The sequence below is a fragment of the Drosophila tropicalis genome, unplaced genomic scaffold (assembly GCF_018151085.1).
Source record: "Drosophila tropicalis isolate 14030-0801.00 unplaced genomic scaffold, ASM1815108v1 contig_979, whole genome shotgun sequence".
Taxonomy (NCBI): domain Eukaryota; kingdom Metazoa; phylum Arthropoda; class Insecta; order Diptera; family Drosophilidae; genus Drosophila; species Drosophila tropicalis.
Window position 1 is genome coordinate 67,207 of NW_027173482.1, and position 19,244 is coordinate 86,450.

A 19,244-nucleotide genomic window follows, 5' to 3' on the forward strand; every position below is an offset into this window, starting at 1 on the left:
GTTATTTTCAAAACTATTGTCGTGACATGTAACATTGGTGAGTTTATTGCACCTATAAAAGACTGTGCCAAATTTGATTACGATCGTGTAATTATATCCTATAGAATTTTGTCAATAAATTCGTTACTTTTTACGCAAATGTCATAGAATATTTTCTTTTAACTTTATAGTCATTGGCGGCGTAAAAACTTCAAAAATTGTAAGCAAAAGCCTACCATTTAAGTGCCTTAGCAATGAAAAATCGATGTTTCTTAGCGATAACTTGGAACTTAATACGAATCAAAGATCGGTATAACGTAAGAGTTTTTTTATAATCCAAAACACAGATATGTTTAGTTTTTTGTTAATATCTTTTGATATTACGCGGCATAGACAAAAGAAAAAACCAGAGGGCCGAGGCTAACTTTGACCGCGTCAAAGTTTGTATACCCTTAGCAACTTTTTTGGTAACTCATTCCTTACCTATTAGCCATCAATGTGGAAGAACGTTTTATCTAAAATGGCTTATGTTTGCGAAAGAATGGCCTACAATCATAGGAAATAACGAAGATATTGATCAAAGTCACTGTTTTCCACCGATCGTTCCTATGGGAGCTATATGATATACTCATCCGATCTTGATTAAATTTGGCACAGTAGTTTATAGGCGTAAGAAACTCTTTAATGTTAAGTTTCACGATAATAGCACAGAAAATAACGAAGTTATTGAGAAAAGTCACTGTTCGTGACTTTGGGGTTTGTATGGGAGCTATATGATATAGTGGTCCGATCCGGCTGAATCCGAGATATACAACCCCTGCAGTATATACAAGCCTACGTGCAAATTTCAGCTTTGTAGCTCTTACGGTCTAGGAGGAGTTTTTGTTGATCCAGACGGACAGACGGACGGACGGACGGACATGACTATTTGAACTCGTCTCGTCGTGCTGATCAAGAATATATACATTTTGTATGGTCGGAGATGCTTCGTTCTATGCGTTGCACACTTCTGACCAAAATGAATATACCCTTTTTGCAAGGGTATAAAAACAACTATTTTTAGATATTTGCCTAATAAACAGCCAGGCTAAAAAAATTCTAGATAAAAGCAGCGAGTAAGAAGAAAAAAGTGCTTAAAGTATCATGCAACGAAGTAATGCTGCTAGTAGCTTTGGTAGAAGTTCGAATCTTTGAAAACTGTTCAAAATGAATTTCTTCATTCATATTTATCGAAATAGGTACTTTTGAGTAAAATATACGCAAATGTTTTTAAAGGGCTCACTTGGGAGATTTTTACGCATTAAGCAATAAATCGGTGCTGCATCATATCTCTCTCTCCCTGACACCCTCACTTTGTGTGATCGTGCCCGAGAGAAATAGAGTTACACACACGCCTACTGTCTCTCTAGCAAAATTAGTAAGCGTTAAATTGTCTTACGTTACGGTTTGATCATTCGAGCCCCCTGCTCTATAAGGATCTTATATTAAGTTCTTACTAAAGTGCAAAGAAACACATTTATTCCCAGTTTATTCAAGAAGCTTCAAGGCATAAGCATAAATACATACATACATACATACAGACATCATGAAAGACCAAATACCAAAACATGAAAAACGTTTAATAGACAAACATGCCTAATTTTTTAAGACAAATAAATGAACATACAAAACTTAAACATGACCAATATAAAGAACAATTTAAAAAGCTGACCAATATCGAATAGTATATCTGCGAGCATAAAATCACATAAAACCAAGACAGAATGGAAGCAAGAGAAATGCAAAATTAAATTGACAACAAGAATTCACCAAGATAGTTCAAAAACATAACTTTAATTTATTAGCTGGGGGAGGTGCATTAGTGCAGAGCAACAAGGACAAAGAAATACAAGAAGCGGCAAGAACTAAACTCGAGTTGGTTATAAATGACTCAATTACAAGACTTCAGCTGAAAACAGGGGACATGCATCTATAAACATGCATGCATAAATATGTACATATGAACATACATACATATGCCGACGGGCAAGCACCTTCTGATTGCTTTTGATTGAATTTCTATGCAAGACTAATACAACGAAAACAGTTAAAATAGTTAAACGTAAGTCAGGTCTTTTAGGGAATTTTAAGCAAAATGATATACATACATACATAAGTAAGAACTTTAAACGAATTTTGCACCCAAGCCTTCCGTAAAAACGATGTACTACGAGAGTAGTAGAGATTACTTAAATTAAAAAGAGGCGTGTGCATGCATAAATATTTTGATATAACACATACATACATATGTATGTATATATGTACATATGTACATACATACATGTATGTATGTGTCTATTTAAAAGTGAAATGTTTGGTGGTTGCCCAAAATTAAACTTTAATTTGGTTATTTACGCTATTGCTGGTAATGTCAGTTTTCTTTCTTCCCTTTTTTTCGGTACAATATACGAGAAAATACATATGTATGTATGTATGTACATACAACCAAGACAATTTCAACACAACCTTTAATACTTAAATGTAAACATTCCATTTCATATATTAATTTATAAAAAAAAAAAACAAAAAAAAAACTTTTAATTTTACAATAATTAAAAACGGAGTAACAGAATTTATGCAAACAAACGATATCTTTATTTGAGACCTCATCTCTGACTAAGATACTTTCCATCTACAGATAACGAAATGCCATTGGTCGATATATAATTCAAAGATAATTTTTAATAGTAGATAAGCAAACGCCATTGGTTCATCCTTGTAGCTCTAGTGTTTTTGGAAATTACTTTTGGGGTGGCTATTTTTAAGATATTATTTTGACATTTAGCTTGAAAACAGAATCAGTTTCTAGTTGGTTGTGTGTGGAAGAGTGAAGAAATCATTTTGGACTTATGAACTATATTCAAATTAATTAAGTACTCCAAAGAAAATTTAAAAATTTATTTGCTTTACATAATAAAAAAAGGCAGTTTGAAATGTCAAAAAATATGAATCATGTTTGCCAAGAGTCGAATTCAATTTATTACGGAGACGCCTGTGCAAGCAATTTTGTAATGAGTATAAAATGTAATTTTCTGTAATAAAAACGTGAGACATGTTTATACATGCAAATTCGTACATACATACATATGCATCATAAGTACGTACATATGTACATATGTTTGAATAACACCGTTACCAGATTTATGTACATACATACATTTGTACATACATATGTAGATGTAATCAACATTTAGATACCGATAAGTGGTTGAAGAAAATGATCGCTGTTATATTACATATGTACATACATACATATGTACATATGTAGATGTAAAATTTTTTTAAAAAATTCTTCCAAACGCTTTTTATACTATACACCCATAGGGTGAAATGGTATGTACATATGTATGTATATTAAAATCGCCAAAATGTCTGTAGCAGGCAGAAAGAAGCTTCTCCGACCCTATAAAGTATATATTCTTGATCAGGATCAACAGACGAGTCGATCTAGCCATGTCCGTCTGTCTGTCCGTCCGTCTGTCCGTCCATCCATCCGTCTATGAACCAGCAGATCTCGAAGGCTATAAGAGCTAGAGCCACCAAATTTGGTATGTATAGTAGCTTAATATAAGCGCAGATATTGGCTGTTTATATACTCGTTTAGTTAGCGCGCAGAAACTAATTGGTCAAACTTTTTACCACTCCCCCATCCGCCCTCGCAAATAAAACAAAACTGATTTTATCAAAAACTAACAAAAAGTCACTACATTTAGTATGTACACTGGCTTAGTATGCGCGCAGAGTATATATATTTTTATATTTTGCCACGCCCACTTCTGCCTCCATAATTTAGAAAACACCTATTTCCTCCTGTAGTTTTTTGACTATCGCAATCAAATTTGGCAGACTAATTAATCTTAAACTATTTGTACTATTTCTACCAAACTATCAAATTATTGAAATCGGACTAGAAACATGCAAAATATGCGTATGAGCGTATTTTACTAAGCTGTCCACAAGGCCAGAATTGGCCGTTGGCTAGTGGCGGCGCTAGAGTGCTCGTGTGTTTGTAGAGTGAACGAGATAGCACATAGTAGCATGTAAAAACAATTTAATAGACATATGTACATATTTGGTTTTCGAAATTTTAAAAATTTCTTTTACCTGTTGTATGATATACCCAAGTCGGCGAGTCGACTTACATCACTTATACATACACGTATGTCTGTTTATGTAAATTGAAACATTTAATAAGTGTACTATTGCCGAAAATTGCTGTTTTACTTCATAATACACAAACACTTTGCGTAGATTAAATAAGGCTTTACAAAGACAATCTACAATTAAACCAGAGGGCCGGGGCTAACTTCGACCGCGTCAAAGTTTGTATACCCTTGCAACTTTTTTGGTAACTCTTTCCTTACCTATTAGCCATCAATGTGGAAGAACGTTTTATCTAAAAAGGCTTATGTTTGCGAAAGAATGGCCTACAATCATAGGAAATAACGAAGATATTGATCAAAGTCACTGTTTTCCACCGATCGTTCCTATGGGAGCTATATGATATAGTCACCCGATCTTTATTAAATTCGGCACAGTCATTAACAGATATATTAAACTAACAAATGTTTAATTTGAAAGCAATCGCGTTAAAAGTAACGAAGTTACTTACAAAAGTCACTGTTTCGACCGATCGTTCCTATGGGAGCTATATGATATAGTCGTCAGATCTTGATTAAATTTAGCACAGTCATTAAGATATATATTAAACCAACAAATGTTGATTTTGAAAGCAATCGCGTTAAAAGTAACGAAGTTATTTACAAAAGTCACTGTTTGCGACCGATCGTTCCTATGGGAGCTATATGATATAGTCATCCGATCTTGATCAAATTTGACACAGTAGTTTACAGGCGTAATAAACTCTCTAATATTAAGTATCACGATAATAGCACAGAAATTAACAAAGTTATTGAGAAAAGTCACTGTTCGTGACTTTGGGGTTTGTATGGGAGCTATATGATATAGTGGTCCGATCCGGCTGAAAGGGTATAAAAATCGAGTACAGTTAAGTAAAATTTGCATTACATTTCGATGAAACAGACAATTTATTAAATATCTGACTGTGTTAGCGCGTGAAAAATACATCGTTGACAACCATTTTTTATACCCTTGCAAAAAGGGTATATCAATTTTGGTCAGAAGTGTGCAACGCATAGAACGAAGCATCTCCGACCATACAAAGTATATATATTCTTGATCAGCACGACGAGACGAGTTCAACTAGCCATGTCCGTCCGTCCGTCCGTCTGGATCAACGCAAACTCCTCCTAGACCGTAAGAGCTACAGAGCTGAAATTTTGCACGTAGGTTTGTATATACTGCAGGGGTTGTATATCTCGGATTCAGCCGGATTGGACCACTATATCATATAGCTCCCATACAAACCCCAAAGTCACAAACAGTGACTTTTCTTAATAACTTCGTTATTTTCTGTGCTATTATAGTGAAACTTAATATTAGAGAGTTGATAAACTACTGTGCCAAATTTGATCGAGATCGGGCGACTATATCATATAGCTCTTATAGGAACAATCGGTCGAAAACAGTGACTTTTGTAAATAACTACTTTACTTTTAACGCGATTGCTTTCAAATTTAATATTTGTTAATTTAATATATCTGTTAGTGACTGTAACAAATTTGATCAAGATCGGGCGACTATACCATATAGCTCCCATAGGAACGATCGGTGGAAAACAATGACTTTGATCAATATCTTCGTTATTTCCTATGATTGTAGGCCATTCTTTCGCAAACATAAGCCTTTTTATTGTGGTAGTTTTTGCGACCTTTGTGTTGTTATATGAAAATTTGATCAGGCTTTAGGTCATTTTATTTTTCCAAATAAAAATGAAACATTGTTTTTATGTTTATTTTTATTTATTTTCCGATATATTTCTGAAAAGTAGTTTAAAATTTCTGTTAAAATGTAGAAAATCTAAATTAATTCCCAATTTTATCAAAAATACCACACGATGTGATAATATTTTTAAGTTTGACAATAACACATTTCCAGACATTAACAAAACATTGGACAGATATACATATTTCTTTCACACAAAAATATTAAACCTTCTTATAAAACATAAACATACCACTCTCATAAGAATCAACAACAAATTAGCTGAGACAACAAAAACTCTTGGAAAACAGCTGGACGAACAGAGCATGAACGCATTTTTGGAGAGAGAACAAAACGCAGTAAAAAGACTAACAAAAACATTGCGGGAACATCATGAAATGAAACATGAGAATGAGACATGAGACAGAATTGGAATTCCCGCCGGATATAAAATCATTACTCTCAAAGGGTCCAAAGTTTGCTCTTCCCATAGAACACGAGAAGCTCCCTCTCATTAAATACATTGCCGATGGAGAAGAAATAGGATGGAAAAAGAGAAACAAGAGGCAGCGCGTACTGCATTCTCTTTAACGGTTAAAGAGCATAGAGCGATGAAATACATAAATGCAACAGATCGTGCAATATTAAATATAACTCAACGGTCATACAAATTTCTTAAACAACATGACGATATTTTGATATTAACATCTGACAAAGGAAATAATACGGTAGCAATGAAAAAGATTGATTATGACCATAGAATGATGGACATTTTGTCGGATCTTAACACCTATAGAATCCTCAGGAAAGACGCAAAAACACGATTACAGACAAAGAACAACAATCTGGTGGACAAACTACATAAGATGGGGGTTATCTCAAAGATTGAAAAGAACAGAATGACGACAACTACGGCGATCTCTCCAAGAATATATGGACTACCAAAAATACACAAAGAAGGGACACCATTCAGACCAATTTGTTTATCAATTGGCTCACCATCCTATGGACTTTGTAAATACATTATACAAATTTTAAGGAATTTAACATTGGACTCGAAATATAACATAAAAAACACAACTGAATTCAAACAACGCATAAATAACACATACATTTGTGACGATGAACAATTAATTTCGTTTGACGTGGCATCATAATTTCCAAGCATACCAACGGATTTAGCATTAGACACAGCTGTATCCAACGGATGCTGAACATTTCGGATAAAATATACCATAAAGAAACGAAGATGGAAATAATAAATATTTTAAAGGACAACGATTTTCCGGATAACGTAATCAGGACATTATTTAAAAAACATAAATCCACCATTGACAGAACTAAGAATGAAAAAACATATATATCGGGCACTTATGTACCCAAATTATCGGAAAGACTATCACATTCGGATTGTTATGACAAAGATGGAATAAAAATAGCACATAAACCGGACAATACCCTCAAACATGTATTCAACAAAACAAAATCCAAGATAGAGATGACTAAGACTAGAAGCAATGTGATATACAAAATCCCATGCAATACACAAGGAAACATACCGTGCAATAAGATATACATAGGGACGACAAAATCAAAATTAAAAACTAGGATTTCCCAACACAAATCGGACTATAAAATGAGGCATTACACAGACACACCAAAAACAGCACTAATGACACACTGTGCAACTAGTGGCCATTTAAAAGAGACGACAATATTAGATGAAGAGCGGCACTACAACAAAAGGTTCACCATGGAGATGTTACATATCATCAATACATCGAGCGCCACACGACTTAACTTTAAGACTGACACTGACAACTGCGCTCACATATACAGACATTTACTTCACAAGAATTACTTCGTAACTCCACGTCAAACGGTGCTGACGTGTTAAATAATGTATGTTACAAAAAAAAAAAAATTTTGTTAAATGTCACATAATTGTTAAATGTTCTTGTATTTTATTGTAGTTGCCCTGAAGACGGTTGCCGCTGCGCAACCGAAATATATCGGAAAATAAATAAAAATAAACATAAAAACAATGTTTAATTTTTATTTGGAAAAATAAAATGACCTAAAGCCTGATCAAATTTTTATATAAGCCTTTTTAGATAAAACGTTCTTCCACATTGATGGCTAATAGGTAAGGAAAGAGTTACCAAAAAAGTTGCAAAGGTATACAAATTTTGACGCGGTCGAAGTTAGCCCCCGGCCTCTGTTTTTTTTTTTTAAATGGGTTTAAAAATAAATTCTCAATATATTTCCTGAGTGACACCACAGATTGGACAACATTGAGTGGATTTAGTTGCAGTTAAAACGTTTAGCACTTTGCCATCAAAAGGTGTCATGTGCATTTCATAGGTAAATGTTATATCACGAAATTCGTTCAATTTGTAAACAAAAGGTTTAAGTTTATTAATTTGAGAATCCAAACTGTCTTTTTCCATCATTATGTGGGCCGTAGTTTCTTTTACTTCTTCTATTTTCAGAAGTATGCAAAATCGTATGGCCTGCGGTGCTCTATTGTTCCATATGTTGTGAGTAAAAGTTTCTATAATTCTTATCGGTATAACAGAAGTTACAAAAATGGAGTGATCTAAAAGCTGTTTGCCAGGTGAATAACTAGTTCAACCATCAAATCCATAGCTGCATTTTAGTTTGATTTCAGAACTGTTTGGAAACTGATTTAAAACATCAGCTTGTATTTAAATTATTCTGTGCGAGTGTGATCCAAAAGGTTTTGTAATGATACTGCCCTTTCCGTCCTACCACAAGACGACATTGTAATTTAGATTCCATTACTTCACTATAGGTTGGATAAATGTTACTGTGGCGACTTTTATTCATAAGTCTATTGTTCACGTACTGCTGTTTTGTTAGTGAATTTTCAGGAGGTAAGCCAAAGCTTTATCGGGTGTTAGTGGAACGGGTTTTTGTATATCAAACAGCTTTCTCGATTCAGTTGGGAATTTTGGTGTCGTTATTGTTTCTAAATGAGTGGACTGTATTAATCTTTTATTCGGTTAGAGTTTAATTATTTAGTTACAATTAATCCGACTGTCCCTGGTCGCTGTTAAAATGTAAGTGATTTAGTTACGCATGCATTTGAAGCTAAGCAGCGTGGTTTGTGCAAATATCGAATAACGGATATACCAACGTTGCGTTCACAAACAAATGCGTACTTAAAAAAGAATAGAAGTGGTTCAATTACATGAATATTGAATTAAACTATGTAAAGTCGTTTAATTCCCAAACATACCGCCCGTTCTGAATAATTGTTCAGAATAACGGGAGAACGGCCACCTGTACTATTGGGCGCTTGATTATTCCGAGAGCTGTCTGAACGCTGACGACTCTAACTTTTTCGTCTTGTCCAGGATGAACTTCGGTTATGCGGCCCAGCAAGCATTTGGTGGCAAATGCGGCTCTTTAATGACTACTAGTGTCCCGGGTTGCAAATTGAGGGTTTCGCGTTGCCATTTATTCCTGGGTTGCAGGCTAGACATATATTCGTTGTGCCATCTTTTCCAAAATCCTTGGACCATAGCTTGCAACTGTTTGTATCGTTGCAGTCGATTGAGGTTAACATCTAGCAGATTAGGTTGTGGTATAGATGTATACGATTCACCCGTCAGAAAGTGTGAAGGCGTGAGGGGATCCAAACTTGTGTCACCAGCTGAACACAATGGTCTAGAATTCAGTATGCCCTCTATTTGGGCTAGAACTGTGAAATATTCTTCAAAAGTTAGTACATGAGCACCAACGACTCGTCGAAGGTGTAATTTGATTGATCTTACGCAAGACTGCCAAAGTCCGCCAAAATGCGGTGAAAAAGGAGGTGAGATAACTCACCAGCTCGAGATGAATTGCCTTTGTAGATAGGCAAACAAATACTGCAAACCATGCCTTTCCAAATTGTAGTGTGCGTCCTGTAGATATCTTGATAGCGACAGGCCCAGCATAGTCTACTCCTGTATGAAGAAAACATCGTTGGGGTTGGACCCTAGGTACCGGTAGGTTCGCCATAATTTGCGAACTGCTAGTTCGTCTTTGCATGAAACTAATCTTGCGTGCTCCAATAATCCAATATTGTTGTCAAACACTGTTGAAGGTCCCATCTATTCAAGCATACAGACATTTCTTGTGATGATGTCGAACAAGTAGAACAGCTATAGGCGTAGATTTCGGTATTAAGATGGGATGTTTAGCGTTGTAGCTCAATGATGAATGATCGATGCGTCGTCCAACTCGCATAACTCCATCTTCATCCAAGAATGGTGTTAATCGAATAAATTTTGATTTAAGCAAATGTTGACATCCTTTTTTTAGAGTTTCATATTCCTTGTCAAAGACTGTACGTTGAACATATTGAATTAGTTGATTATGGGCGTGTTGAATTTCTTTTGCTGTGATGTCTCTAGGATTATATTGATCTTGAGGTATGGCATCTGGAGTGCAACGTAAATAATAAACAAATCGATAGCAATAACAGAAAAATTTTAAAAACTCGACTCCAATCCGAGATTTTGCTTGCAAGCTTTTGAAACCAATCGTCTTCCTCTAATGAATGTAGTGTGACTTGTGGGATTGCCCGTTGTGGTTCGACTGCTGACCATGTTGATTTGAGATTTGACAGCCAACTCGGTCCTGTCCACCACAACTGATGCGCTACAAGTTTTGATGGTAGCATTCCTCTTGAGATGCAATCAGCAGGATTTCGCTCTGACCGTACATGTTGCCAACAGCTGCGTGGACACTCTTCTAAAATTTCAGCTGTTCTATTGCAAACAAATGTGTTTCAGCTGCGAGGCGAGGCAGATAGCCAATGCAGAACTATCTCCGAATCTGTCCAACAAGAACTGCTAGAAATAGAAATTGTTAGCGATTGTTTTATAATTGTCATCAGTTTACTCAGTAAATGTGCAGCATTTAGGTCTAGTCGTGGGATCGATATTGGTTTCAGTGGTGCTACTCGTGTTCGGGAGGTACTAAGCGTCACCTGGTAACGGCTCCATAGGCTTGCGCCGAAGCATCCGCAAACCCATGCAATTCGACTTCCGTATTTGGTATTGCAATATAACGTGGAATGCAACAGGTCTCAAGTAGGAAAAGCTCGTCTCGTACTACGTGGCAGCGCGCACATAGTTTATCTGGTAGAGGTTCATCCCACGGCAACGAAGTTATCCAACGTTCTTGAAATAGGATTTTTGGCAGAACTGTAATGCCAAGTGGATCATAAAACTTTGCAATGTTTGATAACAAAGTCCGATTGCATGGAACTTACTCCTCCCTTTGGTTACTGAAATTGGCTGATAAATCATCTTTGCAGGGGTTCCAGTGTAGACCTAGAATTTTTACAATGGTTAATGTTTCGTTCGAAGGGTGATGTTCACAGATTTCTTTTGGGATTGTTTGCAGAGGTGCTTCACAATTTGAACTCCATTTGTGATGTTTGAAATTCGCTTCGTTCAGTAACGAAATAAGATCATCTTTAAGTGCGATAAGCTCGTTCACTGAATCACATCCGGTGGGAATATCATCAACGTATGCGTCTCTTGCCAACGCGATTGATGCTAAAGGGTAATTCTCTTGATAATCATCGGCGAGTTGCTTATTTAAGCACTCGTACAGCTAGAAATGGCGATGGGCCTAACCCATAAGTAACTGTTAACAAACGATAATGTTGAAATGGTTTGTCTTCTTCCTTGCGCCATATAATTCTTTGATAATTAGTGTGCTTGGATGACGCTAAAGTCCTACGAAACATCTTCTCTATATCAGCGCAAAATACATAGCGATGCTGTCGAAAGCGTAGACATACTCCCAATAAATCCCGTTGTAGAGATGGTAATATGTGAAGCCGGTCATTTAGCGAGAAACCCTTCTCATCCTTTCTAGATCCGTCAAATACAACGCGACATTTTGTAGTCGAGCTGCCTGGTTTAAGTACATCGTGATGAGCTAAATATACACAAGGATCAGGGTTTTCGTCTATTTGCATCTGTGATAGAAATTCCATGTGTCCTTGGTTTTCGTAGTCGTTTATAAACTTTACATATTGCTGCTTAAGTTGAGGATCCTTACGAAATTGTCGTTCCAATGAACTAAATCGTTGCTTAGCCTGAGACAATGTAGGGTAGTTGGTGGAGCTTCATCTTTAAATGGGTAATTGACGATGTACGTTCCATCTTGTGTGCGGGTATGTGTACTTCGAAAGTGTTGCTCTACTGGATCGGTGGCTTCAATTGTGGCTTTTGATGCTTGAACGTTGTCTATCTCCAAAAAAGTCCGAACCAGTGTGTCGATGTCTTCATGAGCATGGTAGGAAAATACTGGCATTACGTGTCACCTGCAGCGCTATATGAATCTGCGTAGTGACTTCAATAGAGTTGGAATTGGTCCGCGAATATAGTTGTATTGTTGAGCGCCCCCTAGTGACTCCAGCACTATTGTATGTGTTCGTGTAACACCAATACGTTGAACAAATGCTGCAGTCGCCAACGTGATTGACGACCCTGTATCGAGGAGGAGTAGGTAGAGTAGGTAGAATTGCTTGCTTAGCTTCCGCAGGAATAGTTTCCAAAGTGTGATGAGCAATAGCCGGACCAGAATGCGCCAATCCAGAATTATGTGACTCTGCGTTACGATTTACCGGCTGTGTTGACTCTCCTTGTGCATTAGAGGCATCTGATTGCTCTACATGTATATTCATACATTTCTTGACTTGATGGTCTTTACAAAGACAATTGTAACAAAACATGGTTTTATGTACAAACTGGCGACGCGAATTCAAATCAAGTTCTTTTAATTTCATGCAATTTGAAATAAAATGAGACTCAGTGCAGTATGAGCAATATGGAGTAACTGTTCCTTGCACAGTGGCATGATGCACGACAGTGTGCCGTCGATTTTGAGCACTGGGTGAAATCTTAAGCTGACACGTTTTCAACGCGTTGCACCGAATTTTAAGAAATTCCAAAAAATCATCAATGCTCACCCTGTCACGATTTGAATTACTATGTTCCGCCCAGACTTGACGTGTGTCGACATCTAACTTTATCAGCAAAATATGTATAAGCCATGGGTTACGAGAATCACAACAAAGAGCGCTTAGCGCTTATTTACAGCAAGTTCAGTATAGCCGGCAAATTTAAGAATTTCGTGATAAAGGAACGAACGATTAGCGGTTTTTTGTTGTACCTTTGCTCTAACTTCTCCCATGATTTTTCATAGATATCATTGGTGCCCGTTATGTGGTTCACAAGTGTCAATGCATCACCTTCCAAATATGATTTCAGGTAGTGGAATTTTTGGCACTTACTGAGACTTTGTTTTTTATCTATAAAGCCTTTGACCATTTCACTGAATTGCGGCCAATCATCATAGTTTCCCGAAAACGTAGGAATTTTGATTCTTTCGCACTGTAATTCCGATTTTATTCCAGTTTCGTTTAGTGTATGAAGTAGCTGAGAAGTAATCTCAATGGTTGAATTGTCTGGTTTCCGTAACACGCTAGTAGCCTCTGTTAGCCCATCATATGCCTTATAGTACTTCTCTTCACATTCTTCAAGCTCCGTATTAGGGTCGATGTAACTTTCTTCCCCTTGAAATTGGCAATAATCCTCGCTAAGATCCATCAAATTATCGTAAATGTTGAGTCTTAGTAAGCGATGGTCCGAAACATCTACAGATTCTCCTGAATCAACTGCCTGATATGCGTTGTTGCATGCACGTGTGAGTTGCGGAATAGTAAATTCACGTTGCTTCATTATGCGATTCATCGTTTGACTGTGATAGTTCTACAACTAGTTAATCAAACTCTAATTAGACTGTGAGAATTGTTAACTCCAAAAATACTTAACCGTTGTCTTTGTTTCCAATCCGGCTCGAAGGACCAAATATCTTGTATGTTTCGAAATGAGTGGGCTGTATTAATCTTTTATTCGGTTAGAGTTTAATTATTTAGTTACAATTAATCCGACTGTCCCTGGTCGCTGTCAAAATGTAAGTGATTTAGTTACGCATGCATTTGAAGCTAAGCAGCGTGGTTTGTGCAAATATCGAATAACCGATGTACCAACTTTGCGTTCACAAACAAATGCGTACTTAAAATAGAATAGAAGATATACAGTGGTTCAAATACATGAATGTTTACTTAAACTATGTAAAGTAGTTTAATTCTCAAACAGTTATTGAAGAGGATTTCAGCTCCGCAAAACTAAAACACCATCTTCATCTGTTGAATTCAAAATATGAACTGATTTTATTAACAAAAGTCCTGTGTATATAAATGAAATCTTAAAATCTATGAGACGACAATTGTTCTTATAAATGCTTATTCTAATGTTTATATTTTTAAGCGCTTTTCCACAGAGTGTGGATGCATGTTTTGTTTGGTTTTTGAGCCCTACTTGATATATGAATCAGTATCAGCTATTTTTGTTTTTTTGTTTTGTGACGTTTTAGTTATTGATTTAAATAGTTAGTTTTTGATTTAAATAGTTAGTTGTCTTATACAAATTAATTTTAATATTGTCATTAGTAAGATAACTCTTGTTAAAGAAGCATGACGAGCTACATGAGAGAAGTTAACCCTATCAAATCAATGTTATCCTTCTTATAAACTGACTTCCTATTAATTTGTATGATTTACCAAATTGGTTTACTAATATCGCCCGATGCTTAACAATTTTTGTTTCGGGATATCTACCCACTCCTGATGGGTATTACTGTGTTGACTTCTAGCCTTTTTATATGGTGGAGACTTTGAAGACCAACTACTTCTACCTCTCGGCTTTTGCTCCACTGTTTTGACATTTCGCTGATAGCTGAACTTTGAGCGTTTATTCTGTTTAAATGTTGCCCCTTTATGAATATTTTGCAATATCTGCCTTTTTATACCATACACCCATAGGGTGAAATGGTATATTAAAGTCGCCAAAATGTATGTAACAGGCAGAAGGAAGCTTCTCCGACCCTATAAAGTATATATATTCTTGATCAGGATCAACAGCCGAGTTGATCTAGCCATGTCCGTCCGCCCGTCCGTCCGTCCGTCTGTATGAACATGCAGATCTCGGAGGCTATAAGAGCTAGAGCCACCAAATTTGGTATGTATACTCGTGTATTATGTACATATATAGAGTTAATTGGAATTTCGGCCACGCCCCCTACGCCCCAAGGAATCACATAAAACTGTTTTTCTTAAAAAGTTTGACAGCTAGAGACATCAAATTTAGTTTGTATACCCGATTAGTTAGCGCGCAGAAATTAATTGCTCAAACTTTTTGCCACGCCCCCTTACGCCCCCTGGAATCACACAAAACTGTTTTTCTTAAAAAGTATAATAGCTAGAGACATCAAATTTGGTTTATATGCTCGTTTAGTTAGCGCGCAGAAACTAATTGTTTAAACTTTTTGCCACGCCCCCTTCTGCCCCCGGAATTTACATAAAACTGATTTCCTTAAAAACTATGATAGCTACCGACATTAAATTTGGTATGTAGACTAGCTTAATAGACGCGCAGATATTGGCTATTTAAACATTTTGCCACGCCCACTTCCGCCCCCGCAAATTAAACAGAACTGATTTTATCAAAAACTAACAAAGCTAAAGTCACCAAATTTAGTATGTATACCGGCATAGTATGCGCGGAGAATTTATATATTTTCACATTTTGCCACGCCCACTTCCGCCTCCATAATTTAGAAAAAACCGATTTCCTCCTGTATTTTTTTGACTATCGCATTCAAATTCGGCAGACTAATTATTCTTATGTATTTCTATCAAACTACTATTTTATTGAAATCGGACTAGAACATGCAAAATATGAGTAAAACATTTGGTTTTCGAAATTTGAAATATTTGTTTCACCTGGTGTATGGTATACCCAAGTCGACTTACTTGCTTTATTTTATTTGTACTATAGTCTCGGACAATTTGTTACCGGAATCTATTTTATCACTTTTTTTAAGATGATCATTATTTAATTTAACCATTGCCATCTGAATATTTTCATTTTGTACTGGTTGTGGGATATATGGGCATTTCCGGAAAAAGGTCAACCCCAGGACCCAAACATAAAGTACCAAATATACGTCTTTTTTTTCATTATATTTTATTAAGAAATGTTCCAAATGTACATTTTTGAATAGTAATAGTGAAAAAAGTTCAAATGTACAAAATATTTGTGAAAAAAGTTGAGTTTGTGTTTTTAGTAAACTTGCTACATTTTTAAAAGATTACTCTTTAAATTATTTACGGCATTAGAGGTTCTGTTACCGTAAATGTTCTGCTCTTAAATGAAACTTAGATACGTAAACTTATTGTTATAATAAAAACAGAATGCGTGTGGTTGGTTGTGCAGTTCATTCGCGACTGACTTCTATTTGTCTCTCATCGAGTCATTGTTCTCTTTAACGCATCTCGTGAGAGATCATACAAAGTTACATATACATATTCATATGTGTGTGATCATGCATGCATTGAGTTGAGAGAGAATTATTTCAACACCCTTCCTCAATGCAAGTATGTCCACAAATTTATCTTATACTTAACAAATTCGTAAACTCTACATGCTTCTTCTTTGCAAGATTCTTGGTTAGGATATCAGCTATCATTTCATTAGTAGACTTATACTTTAACATAATCTGACCATCTTTAACTACTTGTCTAACAAAATGATATCTAATGTCCACGTGCTTCGTCCTTGAATGGTGTACCGGGTTCTTAGCCAATTGCTGCGCGCTGAGGTTATCGCCATACAAAACGGTAGATGTATCTTCCTCTCCGCAACCAATCTCGATGGTTAATCGACGCAATACAATGGCTTCTTTGCACGCTGTTGATAACGCCATGTATTCTGCTTCGGTGCTGCTAAGAGCAACACTCCGCTGCTTCTCCGATTTCCATGATATCGGTCCGCCAGCCAGAAAATATACATATCCTGTATAAGACTTGCGATCAATCCTATCGCCTGCCCAATCTGCGTCCACGAAACCAGTAAACGCCGCATCCGACTGCTTGTAATGAATCTTGAAGCCAACTGTCGAAGCCAAATATCTTAAAACATGCTTTATGGCTGCAAGGTGTTCATTATGGGGGTCCTTGTTACGTTGAGCCAACTTCGATACTGAGTGGAGAATATCTGGTCTAGTAGTCAACGCAAGCCACATTAGCTCGCCTATCATTGACTGATAAAGAGTTGCATCAACCCTTTTACACTCCATTTTATCGCAGGCTACCTGATACCCTGCTTCTAACGGTGTTGCGGCTCTTCTGCACTGAGCATAGCCATATCGTTCCAGTAGATCATTGATGTACTGTGAATGACCCAATGATATTTCGCCAAGCTCCCCATCACGGTGAACATCCATGCCAAGGAACAAACGCACAGGTCCCTTGTCAACACATTCAAACGCTGCCATAATAGCTGACTTAATCCTGTCAAGATCCGATTTCTCCTGGCATCCGATGAGAAGATCGTCTACATAGACAAGGATTAGAGATAGGTTACTTTTTGCTTGCTGACATGGTTCATTGTCGCAAGGTATGAAACCATTAGCTCGCAAAACACTATCGAGTTTGGAGTTCCACTCCCGTCCCGACTGTTTGAGTCCATATAACGCCTTTTTTAAGAGAAGTACCTTGCTTTTGTCTTCAGTTGCGTATCCTTCGCGCTGCCTCATGTATACGGTATCGCCCAAAACACTGTTTAAGTAAGCCGTGCATACATCCATCTGGTGTAGATACAATTTTAACTGCGCTGCTAGGGCCAAGATGAATCGAACACTCTCCAAGCGACATACAGGCGAGTATGTTTCATTGTAGTTCACTCCATCCTTTTGCTACTAGTCTCGCCTTAAAACGCTCGACTTCTCCCTTTGCATCACGCTTTACACTGTAGACCCACTTGCAGCCAACAGGTTCATACCCTTCCGGTAGCGTACTAAGCTGCCAAGTGTGATTTGACATCAAGGAGTCATACTCCTTTTGCATAGCCTCACGCCAATACGAAGCAAACGGACTACTAACCGCCTCATCATAGGTCTCTGGTATGATCACCTCACTTGTAATCAATGCGCTTAAAATGTTGAACTGTTTCTTTGGTCTACCAGGCCTTCCAGTTCGAATCAGCTTCGGCCTACCGGGTCCAACCCGTTGTTCAACCACAGGTTCTGCCACTTCTTGTTCAACTGCCATGTCGAAATCTTCGCTACTGCTGCCCTTCTCGGTGACCTCTGCATCAGACTCGTCTGTACTACTCAAGTGATCTGCTGCATCAACAAATACTGCATCCTGATCATCCGTATATGGAAAATCAAACTTGACGATATCACCATTCGAATCACCATTGCCGAAACGCTCGTCGAACAAAACGTCTCGCTTCTCAACAACTTGCCTGGTTTCGGCGTCGTACAACCGATACCCTTTCGCATTTCGAGAATAACCAACCATTCGGTATTCTTTGCCCTTTGGATCAAACTTGCCCTTATGATGTCCTTTGTCCAGTGCCACTGCAATAGACCCAAAAACTTTTAAATGACTTATTGATGGTTTCTTACCATTCCATGCTTCCATTGGAGTCATGTTAACCAGGGCTCGACCTATTCCGCAGATAAGCAGCTGTATAAACTGCCTCAGCCCAAAGAGATTGATGTAGACCAGACTGGATGAGCAAGCATCTTGACATCTCCACAAGAGTTCTGTTAACTCTCTCTGCTACACCGTTCTGCTGCGGCGTGTATGGTACCGTGAGCTGCAGCAATATTCCATTGCCCTTGAGAAACTCGTCAAACGATTTATTGACGTACTCGCGACCATTGTCGCTCCGAATGCACTTTAGCTTCTTTCCAGTTTGCCGCTCTGCCATGTTTTTAAACTCGACAAACTTTCCAAACACTTCATCCTTTCCCTTCAGGAAATATACAAATATGCGACGAGACCTGTCATCGATAAATGTCAAAAAGTATCTGCTGCCTCCAAGGCTTTTTGTATCAAACGGACCGCAAACATCTGAATGCACCAGCTCCAAGATATCCTTAGCTCTGTTCTTGGTCGAATCTGGAAATGGCTGTACTGTGATCTTGCTTACCATGCAGATCTTGCAGAGTTCCAACGACGTTGAGTCAAACGTTCCCATGCCACAGGCCAAATCCTTTCGTGCAATTTCAGCTAAACTGCCATAGTTGAGATGTCCGTACCTTTTATGCCACAAATCTTCGTAAGTCTGTTCAATGGCATAGCATTCGCTCGGTGCTGTTCCAAAAATATACAAACGGCCAACTTTGTCCGCTTTCAAAATGCATTCGCCCTTTTGGATCACTCGTGCATACTTTAGTCCAAATTCAACGATGCTTCCATGTTCAACTGCTTTGCT

General features: G+C 37.4%; 1 protein-coding gene across 1 annotated transcript in view; it reads left to right on the forward strand.

Moving 5' to 3' along the window:
- Positions 1 to 2,989: 2,989 nt before the first annotated feature.
- The window catches only part of Hand (heart- and neural crest derivatives-expressed protein), a 325,738-nt gene continuing 309,483 nt past the window's right edge, over positions 2,990 to 19,244 (forward strand). Inside the window, exon 1 of the mRNA XM_068302366.1 lies at positions 2,990 to 3,042. Coding sequence (XP_068158467.1) covers positions 3,030 to 3,042 — 13 coding nt within the window. The 5' untranslated portion in view covers positions 2,990 to 3,029. The remainder of the gene's footprint in view (positions 3,043 to 19,244) is intronic.